The 12,511-nt window shown below is 33.0% G+C and overlaps 1 protein-coding gene across 3 annotated transcripts; it reads right to left on the bottom strand.

Moving 5' to 3' along the window:
- Positions 1-3,018: 3,018 nt before the first annotated feature.
- Positions 3,019-7,243, bottom strand: LOC113510428 (ubiquitin-fold modifier 1). Of its 3 annotated transcripts, XM_052893922.1 has the most exons (4): positions 7,110-7,243; positions 6,965-7,021; positions 4,471-4,601; positions 3,019-3,198 (listed from the first exon to the last, which is right to left on the bottom strand). In XM_052893922.1, coding segments are annotated over exons 1-4 (264 nt in total). In that variant the 5' UTR covers positions 7,112-7,243; the 3' UTR covers positions 3,019-3,124. The 3 variants fall into 3 exon arrangements, with proteins under 3 accessions (XP_052749882.1, XP_052749881.1, XP_026749687.2); XM_052893921.1 differs by lacking the exons at positions 3,019-3,198; positions 4,471-4,601 and adding an exon at positions 5,809-6,831 and having other exon boundaries at positions 7,110-7,237; XM_026893886.3 differs by lacking the exons at positions 3,019-3,198; positions 4,471-4,601; positions 7,110-7,243 and adding an exon at positions 5,809-6,831 and having other exon boundaries at positions 6,905-7,021.
- Between the last annotated feature and the right edge of the window lie 5,268 nt (positions 7,244-12,511).

Below are 12,511 nucleotides of genomic sequence, written 5' to 3'. Positions count from 1 at the left end.
TTTGAAAATCGAATGTTATGAACGCTTTTAATTATAATTTACGCTATTGTCAATAGCACATATGCTTTGTCTGGTCAAATTTAATCTCTAACCATAGGGCCTAGGGTTGTCAATAAATTTACGCATTATAATCACATTAGAATAACTCGAGATCGTTCTTGTCATATAATAACTTCTAAAATACATGACAATTTAAAATTGCTAAAATGGTTTGTAGCTATTACTATTTAACTAAATTACCATGTCTATTTATTTAAATTATTTTTTAGTTTTAATATTCCTTATCTGAGAAATTAAGGTATTATAGGGCTAATATACCTGAAGAAGTTAAAAGCCCTTAAAATAAAAACAAAATGTTATAATAGTGACGTCACGGATTCACAGTACTGATTTAAAGTAATGAATAACTGGTGTATTGTAAAAGTGCAACATTTTGTTTTTAGAAGAGAAAATTCGAATATTTGTTGGATACAACGCCATATTGAAATCGCTAATAGACGTAGACTAGAAATCTGACTGTAACGTCATCGTTTTATATTTTTTAATTAAAAATAGATAATAGTGACGTTGTGCGTTAAAATTGTTAAAAATTGTACATAAGTTGACAACCCTGAATTTTATTTTTTAAATAAATCGATGTAAATATTGTTCGAGCGTGATGTTAAGTTGTAAACTTCGTTCCACTAGTTGTAATCATTATGATATTTGATTTGCAATAAAATTTACCAAAGTTGTTACTATTTATTTATTTATTACTAGCTTTTACCTGCGTCTTCTTCCGCGTGACCGGGATAAAAAGTTTTTTTAATGGAGGTGATAATGGAATGGTACCACGCCTGCGCTAACGGTATACGCTGGCGGGGCACCAGTGAGGGATGACGGGTGACGATGATAGCAGTTCAGTTAGCCCATCGTGACGAATTCCGGGACCGCGTGGAGTTCGACCTGATAGGGTGTATTGCTAGCAATGGGTCAATTAGACCCCATTACTAACAATCCCTTTCCCCCGGGGTAAAAACTAGCTTATATCATTCTCCATTCCATATAATACGTGTTTACCAAATTTCATAGTAACCGATTGGTGAACCTTGCCTCTTTCTATTAGATCAGCGCAGTCTCTTGCCTCGCTTCGTTGTTCAGGGAGAATAAGAGCGGAATGTTGTTGTAAAATCTTTATTACAATTTATTGTGCTATCTCTCTGCTGTGTCTCTGCTTTGACGTTACTATGTGTGATTTATCTTGATCAGACGTTTAATATATGTATGTTTTATGTATTTTATTATTTATATTATATATGTATGTTTATGTATTGTAATCTTATTTTTATATTTAGAATATTTTGCATTTTGTTTGATTCCTTTTATGTATTTACTGTGTCTGACTTGCGCCATCTACCTTTCTCTCTGTACTTATCCATTCTTTATGCCAGGTTGTCTGTAAGAGATCGCTTCTAGCGATAAGGCCGCCTTTTGTATATGCACATTCTGTATAAATACTCCTTGTATACATCTCTATTGTGTGCAATAAAGAGTTTATTATTATTATTAAGGCGTTATAAGGTAGCAAACAAACAATTTTACATTTATAATATATATTAGTAAGGATTTTAAGTTAAAATTACTAATTGTTTTTTGCAATGGATGAAAATGGAATGGTAATATTTATTGTGTGGTTTAAGCGAGTGATATATTTTCGTAATGGTCCCAGTGGCGTAACTATACTATTTGGGGCCTGTGGCAAATCCCCACACTGATGGGGCCTATACGTAAAAATAAAATACTCAGGTACAATGTATAAAAACAAATCTGAGCTCGCGGCCTCTTGAGCCGGGGCCCGTGGCATTTTGCCAGCCTTGCCACCCTATTGTTACGCCACTGATTGGTCCCGTAGAAATTAAATATTATCAAAATTGGTTCAACCCTCTAACCGAGCATCCCGCGATTTCCGCGTGCAGTATCTACTAGTTTACGCATACCGCGATTTCGACGTGCTCGCATTTTCAATGTTTATTGACGTTGTTATCCCGCGGTTTTGGTTTCGGTAGATTGATATTGTTCCTCGGATTCTCGCTAGATGGCTAAATACTTTTTTTTTTATACAACTTAGAATGGCAAACAAGTTGACGGCCCACCTGATGGAAAGTAGTAACCATCGCCTATAAACATGAGCAATGCCATGGACATAACAGAGTATACTGTTTCGCCCATGATACCCCCCATGCGTTGACATTCCTGAGGAGTCAGGTGTTATTCATCTGTACCCTGTAAATTCCCGCCAAATTGTACTACTATTTGTTGTCAAAGCGATGTTTTTTATTGTTGTAAAAAAAAAAATACTAAATCTAAATAACTGGTTTTATCATTATTGAAGCCAGTGACTTCTTTTTTTTAATTTTTTAGTACAAAATTTATTAATATTTTTAATTGCTACCTGTGTTTATATGCTGCTAAATTAAATTTGCAATATTAATCATAAGATGGCATTATATTTTTGCAACATTAAAAAAATTACTTCACGGGTATATCATTATTTTAGCCGTTAATTGCCCACTGCTGGACATAAGCCTTCCCCATAGGGGAAGTTTTGCCAGTAGTTGCCACGCTTAGCAGGCGGATTGGCAACCGCGGTTAGACTTTTTAAGAGGTAGGCTGCTGCCCATACCTTCACAATAAGCTCCCTTAGCCGCCTCTTACGACACCCACGGGAAAGGAAGGAGTGGCCTATTCTATGCCGGGACCTACATGGCTACAGTCTGACCGTTCGTGGGAGAAAATTTGAAACCACACTGTAGGTGACGTTTAAATTATACGATGTTTATATATTAAAACATCTAATGCATATATATTAAAAAAAAAGGACTTCTCGAATATATAATAGAGTTTAAAAAGTAACAAATTACGCTGGTAGTGGCGTGATCCGTGTAACATAAAATAACTGACATTTGCGGAACATGGCACTATAAACGTAAGTACGCAATACTTAGTCTATGGTATTACCGTAACAATAAAGAACACCAATTGAACTTTCTTATAAAAACATTTAATTACACATAAAATATAATAATATAGATTTAAAATATAAAACGTCGCTTACATTAAGGGAATGTTTAGTATAATTTTGTGCCTAAGTCGAGATATGTCCCACCCTGTCCCTCGGGATGAGTCGCAGCTCGGAGCCGTGCTTTAGGAATACATTACCTGTGACAAAATCCAGTTATTAATTTTAATATATAAAAATTCCGTGTTCTGATGTTCATTTATGCTAATCTAGGAAATCGCTTAGCCAATTTTAACTTTGTAAATATGTATTGTTTTGTATCAATTTTGAGAAATAGGATGAGTTTAAACCTTTTTAAGGGGGGTGTTCACTTTAGATGTAATAATTGCATGGCAACATTCTCGATAATTCAGAAAAACATTTATTCTTGTATGTGGCAATTAATAATTTTGATAATATAAGATAAAAAAAAACGTTGGTGTCGCTTAAATATAGAAACAGAACAGTTTTGTTTGTCGCTCATAAAGTTTTTTAATAAGTATAACATTTAATTTCACAATCGTGAGACTTTAGTTTTTGAATTTAATATTTTTGTTTTATAAAAAGACATTACCTGTGACAAAATCTCGTGTCGTTCTTAAATATTTAAAATATAAAAATTCCGTGTTCTGAAGATTCATTTAAACCCTTAGTTGTTATAACATTTACGAAACCTCAGGTAACTTTAGCATGCTTTAGAACTTTCTAATGTTGTAAAAGGAATTTTCGCTAATCATATGTATTTGTTTTGAATCTATTTTAGAGTACTTTTAAAACAACTGAGTTCTAAATATTTCAAAGAACTTATCGTGTCCACTTTATATTCTCGCACAGGGGGAAAAGAGATTATTAGTAATGGGGTCTAACTGACCCACTGCCAGCTATACACTCAAAATAATTAATCACGATAGTTTCCAGGAGGAACCGCGTGGAGGTCGACCTAATACGATATTAGCAATAAGACAGTTTTTTTTATGAAAGATAATAGCATGGTAACTCCGCCTGCGCTATCGGTATACACTGGCGGGGCACCAGTGATAGATGATAGGTGAGGATGAAAAGGCAGGTCAGTTAGTCCATCGTGATGAATACACTTGGAATTCAGCACGATGGTTTCCAGGGGAGACCACAGGGAGGTCGACCTGTTAGGGCATATTATTAGCAATGGAACTGATAATCCGCATTACTAACAATCCCTTCTCCCCCTAATATAGGTCAGTTAGCCCATAATGACGAATCCAACGATAAATTAGTCACGATGGTTTCCAGGGGGAACCGCGTGAAGGTCGAGCAGATAAGGTATATTGAAAGCGATGGGGACTAACCTTCCCATTACTAACAAACCCTTCCCCTCAATGAGTCAGTTAAACCCTATTACTAACAACCCCTTTCCCCCCATAAACTGATACTAGGTATTATTGTTGGATACATACCGGCAGTTTGTTGCGGATTGATTCCGATGCCGTCGTCGGTGATGATGGCACTGGTGGCGGGCTCCACCCTGAATTCCTCCGCCGCAAACTTGAGCACCGCCGTGAACGGCGTCGCCTCCGGAACGCTCAGACTGGTGGAGTCACAAAGATTTTTTGTTATGCAAGTTTGAATGGCAAACAAGCTGATGCCCCCCCTCGTGGAAATTGGTAACCGCTGCCTATAGACATGAATAGTATTGTGGATATAACAGAGTATACTGTGTCGTCTATATTACCCTTCATGCATTGTCATTCCTGAGGACTTAAAGTGTTTATACCTGTGTATCCTGTAACTTCACTGCCTCACTCCTTCAAAACGAAACACAGTCAATACAAATATTTCGCAGTAGAAACACGAATGGAACAAAAGTACTCAGGCAAACGACTTTTGTACACACTACCTTTAGGAATAAAATGCCCGGTATTAGTCCATTCCCGACCTGCTCTCGGTCTGATAAAATATTATTATGTAAAACAGTGTGTATTGTCCGATTTCAATCAATCTCTAAACTCCAATATGCTAATGGGTCATACTTGAATTTTAACAGTCTTTTTTATTTAAATTTCATCTTGTCGGGGCATAATTGTTAATTCATGTAGTCTCTTCCAGCGAGATCTATTTTTTTTTTTTAATAGTAGACAATAAAAAAATATCTTTTAATCCATTATAATATTTGCAAAAGGTCATTGTTGAAAACTGATTTTAATATATGAATAATTTGTTTAGATTATTAACTATACTGTTGTTTTACTGGTATACCAAATGTAAATTAACAACAATCCTACACTAATTATGTTAAACAAATTTAAAATTATAATTAGGCCTGTGACATTATTAAATACTTTTATTAAAATTTTGTATGTTAGCTACACACTAGGTTTATAACATTGATTTGGCTTTTGCTGTCATGTTGTAATTATTTTTAATTAATAAATAAATAAATTATATGTGTGGCCAGAATAAAAAGGAACCTCTGTCCCTCTACATCCCAAATATTATTTATGTTTTGTAAATATCATATTTGTTTGAGTCAAGAAGTAATAAACAAGCTCATATTTATAATACTAGTAATAATAGATATATAAGACTATATAGGATTAATAAAGTCAATAAAAACTAACCCATAAATTAAAAAGTTTTATTGCTATTTAAAAAAAAAAATCTATCTTGACAAAATTAGTATGAGAGCAACATGGGAATATTTTTTTTTTGATTAAGAAACAAACAAAACAAAAAATTGACTATTAAGAAATAAAAGTTGTCAAATAGTATCATGATAAAATAATAACAACAGTGAATAATAAACATGTAAAATTTAATATAAAAAATATATAAAAACATAATAGGTACATCACAATGTCATATCCAGCCAAAACGGGTCATCGTTAACAATATTTAAAAACTCAGTTCGTAAATTATCATTAGAACATATTCTTTGCACAACACTAACTAGTTGAGAATATGTAATATCTATATAAAAATATTCCGATGACATGTTCTCCCTCAACAACTTACTGCAGTCAACCAAAGAGATTACAATTAATTTAAATAAATCTGTATGATCTAAACATAATTGAATAAAATGTTTATCATCCACTTTAAATAGACACTTCCAAAATGATTGACTACTATGATTTCTACTTAACATTGCTTCTTTAAATACACTGGCAATACTAGTTACAGTGTTGCTATATTTAACTTCTTTATTTAACAAACATGATATCAATGAGTCAATTACATCCTGATTAGAATTAATGAGCATTTCAGAAACTATATTTTTTGTGTTCTCACATTTGTGCAATTCAAAGAGTAGTATTTGACTTTTGAATGCAACTACTTTGTCTTTGGGAATCTCTTGTGTTAAGTTCCGTAAAAGTGTCTCCTTCGATGCCGCCTCCAACATTAAATCAGTTAAACTATCTTCTAATCTCTTTTCAGAGAATAACTGAAGAAATAACTGAAATCCTACATCTATTTGGCTAACTTTGGCATTTGAGTTGATAATTTTCTTCAATATATATTTAGGAGGATCTCCTAGGCATGTTTTAAGAAAAGTACTTGAAGTTTCCTCATTACTATGTAAAAGAGATAAAAATTCATCAATAATTTCATTTTTTTGAAACCTGTCCATACATTTTTCAATGTGTTTTGAAATTAAAAAAGCATTTTTAAGTTCAGCCTCAGTGGTGTCATTGTTTGGCCAGTTTTCCAACTGGCACAAATGAAGAAAATCTTGGAAATAGTCAAGGAATTGCCGTATGACAGCTGTATCCATATTATTGCGGTGTAACTTCAATGTAGCGCCCAGGGATATTCAGCATCTGTTAAAATTAATACACTATATTTCACATGGATTTTTTCCATCAAATAGGAATAAAAGTGCGAACTACCTACGTTGAAGTTACTCCACGAGGTGTCTATGTGTCTTTTAAAGAAAATTAAATATAAACTCACACTTTAAAAGGCAGTTTTGGATCCGATGTAAGCGTAATCTTGAATGTTACTTTCGACCTGAATAGGAAAGATATTTTGTAAGAATAGTATGTAATATTTATGTTTCAATGATTAAAAACTTAATAATATGTTAACGAAAACTTACATAGCGTATATCAATATTTCGTTAATGAAAAAAACAAGAAATGCGAATCAACAATTCGCCAGCAATATTTCAAGGTAAATGAAAGTGACACGAATGAATGACGTTGACTTGTTTGACGTTTACATACATAAATATAAATATATTTTTTTTTTTTTCATTTATTGTGACTTTGGCGAAAGCCATCAGCCAAAAAGTAACAATTACAAGGTAACAATATAAAATTACAAGACAAATTACAAAAATTATTATAGTTATAAATTAATTATAATATACTAAGAAAGTAAGTTAAGTAGAAAAGTATAAGTTACAATTACATATTTAAATTTCACCAATTGATGAAGTAATATAATTAAAAATTTCTTGGTACAAAATGGTATGTTTTAGTAGATCCTGCACTGAAGTAGGAATATTTTGACATTTTATTAAATCTTGACATTGACAAATAAAAAGTAACCGTTGAAGCGAGAATTTAGGACAAAAAAAAAAAAATATGATCCAAATTAGAAAAAATGTTTTGGCAGTATTTACAGATAGAATTATCCAATAAATTAATACGTTGCAAATGTGCAGGAAATTTACAATGACCTATCTGCAATCTACTTAATATAGTATAACCAGACAATTTACAGATTTTGTTAGAATCAAGCCAAGTTTCATTTAGTAAAATGATATCAAAATGTGATGTAAAGTTGTAAATAAAGTTTTTAAATTGAAATATTTTAGACAGAAAGCGTCTTGAGTAGAGATGGGCAATCCACCTGGGTGGGTTTAAAGTCTGGTGGGTAAAAACCGGGTGTTTTGGGTTTATTGGGTTTAAACCCCATAAACACCCAAATTTTTGGGTGTTTATGATTTTGTACTTCATCATCGTCATCTCAGCCGCAAGACGTCCACTATACTGGACATAGACAATATTATTATGCAGCCTACAGAATAAAAAACTTTTAATTTGATTTTGAGTTTATTAAGAAAGAGATGAAAGTAAAATGTAAAACTACAGTCAATCACTGTCAGATTCAGAGTTATTACAAGCGATGAATTGTATAGGTTCGATAGGCTCTATTTCGTCTAAACTGTTATGTTCATTTACTCGCTCAATGAAAGCTTCTAAGGTATTTTCTTCATTAAACTGAATGTCCTCGCATTCAGCTTTATGTTTAAGATTCCAGTTATAACAAATGAATGAAATTTTTTCAGTTCTTTCAGTTGTAAGTCGATTTCTTTTGTTATTATGTATGTAGCCTTGGATACTAAAGGAACGCTCAGTGGCTGCCGAAGTACAGGGAGCTGATAGAATACGAATCGCTACTTTGCTTAACTCAGTGGAACCACAAATACCTTTCCACCATATTAGGGGCTCAATGCTATCTAATGAGCTCCATACAAATCCTCCGGCCCAAAAGTTTTCTTTAGCTTTATAACACGCCAAATCTGCCATTACATTTGACAAACTTAAGTGTTGGCTTAAATTGTAGATAAACTCCATACCCTTAAGTTCTTCCTCTTGAGTAAGTTCGACTCCTAGAGTCCTGGGGTCTAGAATATATGCTGCAAAATGTATTGGCCTCATTGCCATATTGCATCTTGAAGATACTGATGTTAGAATCTGCTGTTTGCTTTCTTCGCTCAATGTCGAAATCTCATTTAATGCAAATATCTTAGCTTGTACATCTCTAAATGTAATGTATGTGCGATGCAAACGATTCTGGTCGCTCTCTAAGTAAAATATGCTTTCAGTGACTGGTTCCAAAATACTTATACATTCCCCTGTCTTCGTCCAGAAATCATCACTTAGAATTAAATCTTTAATATCTCTTGAAATTACCACATCTTCTCTAACTGTTAATATTTGCAAAGCTATCTTATTTGCTTTCAAACTTTTTAACGAAGTAACATGACTTCCCCATCTTGTAGCACAAGGCAATTTTAGTGTTTGTGTAGAATCTTCACCCTGCCTTGATTTTATCAACAAGGAACTTAATCGTTGACTCCTTTTAACAGTTTTTATTATATTTATGGCTTGCATAATAAACACAGTTACTTCTTGTATCTTTACAATATCTTGGCACAACAAGTTAAGGATATGTGCACAGCAACCGAGAGGAACAACATGTATTTGAGTTTTGTTAATTCGAAAAAGGATATTTGAGTTTTGTTAATTCGAATGCCTTTTGTATATTTCTAGCGTTATCGCCAATAAGTACAAGAAACTTATTTGCTCCATACACTTTCATTACTTTTTCAACTTCTTGGCTAAGGTATTCACTAGTGTGAGGATTACTTTCTGTATTCAAACTTTTAACGTATGCAGGTTGAGGTTTTGATATAAGAAAGTTTATTATTCCTTCATTTCTTAAATTAGACCAGCCATCGCACTGAAGGTGTAAGTAACTACAAGCATTTAGTTCCTCATTTAACTCAAAACGCATTTCTCTATATATTTTATCTAAGTATTTTGTCGCTAAAGCTTTACGTGAAGGTATTTTAAATTTTGGTTGCAATTTTTCGAAAAATTGTATCCATAAAGGATGTTGCACCATCGATAATGGCGTCCCTGTTACAAATATAGCTCTCGCTAATTCTGTTTTTATATGATCATCGGTGTCTTGAAACTCAGCATTTATTGTAGTGTTAGCAGACGACGAGGGGCTTATAAAAGAATCATTTGTCTCTATCTCTGATTATAATTACAGATAGTATGAGTGTTCAGTCCAGACATTTTGGTTTTGGACGAGCTATCTTTTATAAGTTTCATAGAGTCTTTTAATGTTTCTGGAGATTTTGGACAAGTGATAAGATGTTGAAGCATTTTGGCAGCATTACTGAATTTGTAGACCTTATTACAAAGCTTGCAAGAAACAGACTTGTTTGGTAAAGTACGGTAGTGCTCCCATATGCGTAAATCTTTAGGTCTCCCCATTGAACCTAAAAAAATGAACGATGATTAGTTGGTCTGACGAAAATTCAACAATAGAGTGCCTATTTTTTTACAATGATTATTTCTTGTTATTTACAATAAATTTATTAAAAAAATAATAAAATAAATACAAAAAGCCTTTGTAAAATTACATCTCCTCGGAGGATTAAACGCAGACGCTAGTTTATTATCGTATTGTTCTGTATTTTTCTCAGCAACTTCTTTAATTCGATTAGGTACTTACGCATATTATGTTAAAAATAAATATCTAGTACACATCTTAGGCTATCCACCATTATTATCCAATGACGACTCTCAGCTAACTATGCACTATCATCCAAAATAAACGTGTATGGAAAATTTTATCCCAGTCGGTTGAGGATTGAGGATAATTGCATCAACATACGAACATACCTACATACTTTTATTTACATAACGCAAGCTAAATAAAAGCTTGTAATAATACATCTAATTTTAAGTTAAAATTGTTAAGTGATCATGATATAATTGTATCATTCAAAAATCCACTTACCTTTAATTATTTCTTGTTAAGTATAAATATTATTTCAAATCTGCTCCCTTAATATGCACTTTTTTACTGCTTTTCCTACCTAACACGTTACCAGGAAGTCACGTTACCAGAGTCAGAGTAATAGTGAACACGTTTGACAGTGATTGTCGTCGCCTCATATTCAGCGTCGACGAATAGGGGAATCCCCAGTCATAATGTATTGCATGCGTGGCGGTCTTACTTCAAATCCATAAACAAAGAGATAATTACAGAACTCTATACTAGATGGCGCTGTTTTTGTTTGAAGAAAGTTTGCGGGCTAAAATACATAGAATTTCATCAATGACTTCCACAAAGAACAACATTTCTGTTTTTTCTAAGTCCGTATCTCTTCCGTATATTTCATAAGATATAAGCTTGGGCTACATTGTTATGCAACGTGATTTTGTCGCTGTCTTGCTAGCAGGGTTGACAGATATACGATTTAAATCGTACTCATACTATTATTTGTCTATTTTTTAATGTACGATCGTAAAGATTATGATCGTAATTCGCACAAAAACATACGACTTTTTGGTTACCTGGCAACATTTTTATTATGAAACGAACATGCTCACATCATCAGTCACATGCAACAATTTATTGGGGATTTCCCCTTCACATCTGGCAGTCCTGCTTGCTAGAATATAGGTAAGTCAGCCACAGTTACTGACGATCGATATTTAAAGGGTATTGTTTTTGTGCTAAATATTTCATAAAAACGTTATTTAATACTTTGTGGATTATTAATTTAGTTGATAATCACTGGAAGTAAAATGGATGCTAATTTGAGAGATCAAGATCTTCGTATAAAACAGTTAATAAAGAAAATCTACGTAAGTACTCTTTTTATACCTAGGTAGGTAAGGTATAATAAACACAAAAGGTACTTAGATCGCGTGTGTTCGAAGCATTTATTCTAATAAATTTAATTTAAAATTGTAGAAAGAAAAAAATGTCTGCCAAGCCGTAGCCGAAGCCGATCTCCAAATATATTTGGCGATAGTGAGACCCAGTGTCCAGATGATTTACCCAGCGTCGTCGCAACAAAGAAAAAAAACGAGGATAAAGTAAAAGAAAATTTACTGAAAGAAGAAACAAACTGTTCTAAATGCTTAATTTATGGAGAAGAGGATAAAAGAAATGAGTATTTCGGACTGTTAGTGGCTCAAGAATTTAAATATATACGGCCATGTGTGCGAACGAGGTGTTATGAAGAAATTTTAAAGTATCTACGGGAAGCAAAAGGCCAACATGTTGATCAACTGCAACATGAAAACACCGAAAATTAATTACTTTCATTTTATTATATATAGATTTTTAAAATTTCCTGAAATATTATTAGTTAACGTTTTATTTAATATTGTAGAATTGATCAATACAATTTATAAAAATAATTTATTGGTATTACTTACATATTTTCAAAAAAATACGTAAAAACCTATTTTTTTGGGTGATTATGGGAGTTTATGGGTGTTTATTGGGTTTTTACCAAAGCACCGGGTTTAAACCCGGTGCTTTGCCCATCTGTAAGTAGAACCCATAGTACGAATATAGAATACACCAGGTACAGTCCTCAGAATAGAATTGACTTGCAATAAGTTTACATTGTTGCCCTCAATAGGAGACAACAGGATAAAATATTCATTTTTAGTAGTGTCAGAATATAGGTAATTTTGATCTTTAAACAGTCCTCTTTTTGAGTGAGTAAATTTAATACTCATCTTAGCATCTGGCTCTTCATCAGATATGGAAGTATTTTTTTTTCTTCTTTTTAACTTGCCTCCGCTTGACTCGCACATATCCTCTAACAACACACGAGGGCTTAAATTGGAGAAATAAGTAAAAGAAACTAGGAGAAGCAACAAATATTAAACAAATAAAATGAATTTAAAATTTCCGCCCTCGCGTTACAAGTTTTCCCGCCTTTTTTTC

The sequence above is a fragment of the Galleria mellonella genome, unplaced genomic scaffold, assembly GCF_026898425.1.
Source record: "Galleria mellonella isolate WM207_F2 unplaced genomic scaffold, CSIRO_AGI_GalMel_v1 utg184, whole genome shotgun sequence".
NCBI classification, from domain to species: domain Eukaryota; kingdom Metazoa; phylum Arthropoda; class Insecta; order Lepidoptera; family Pyralidae; genus Galleria; species Galleria mellonella.
This window is presented reverse-complemented; position numbering and strand designations above follow the sequence as displayed.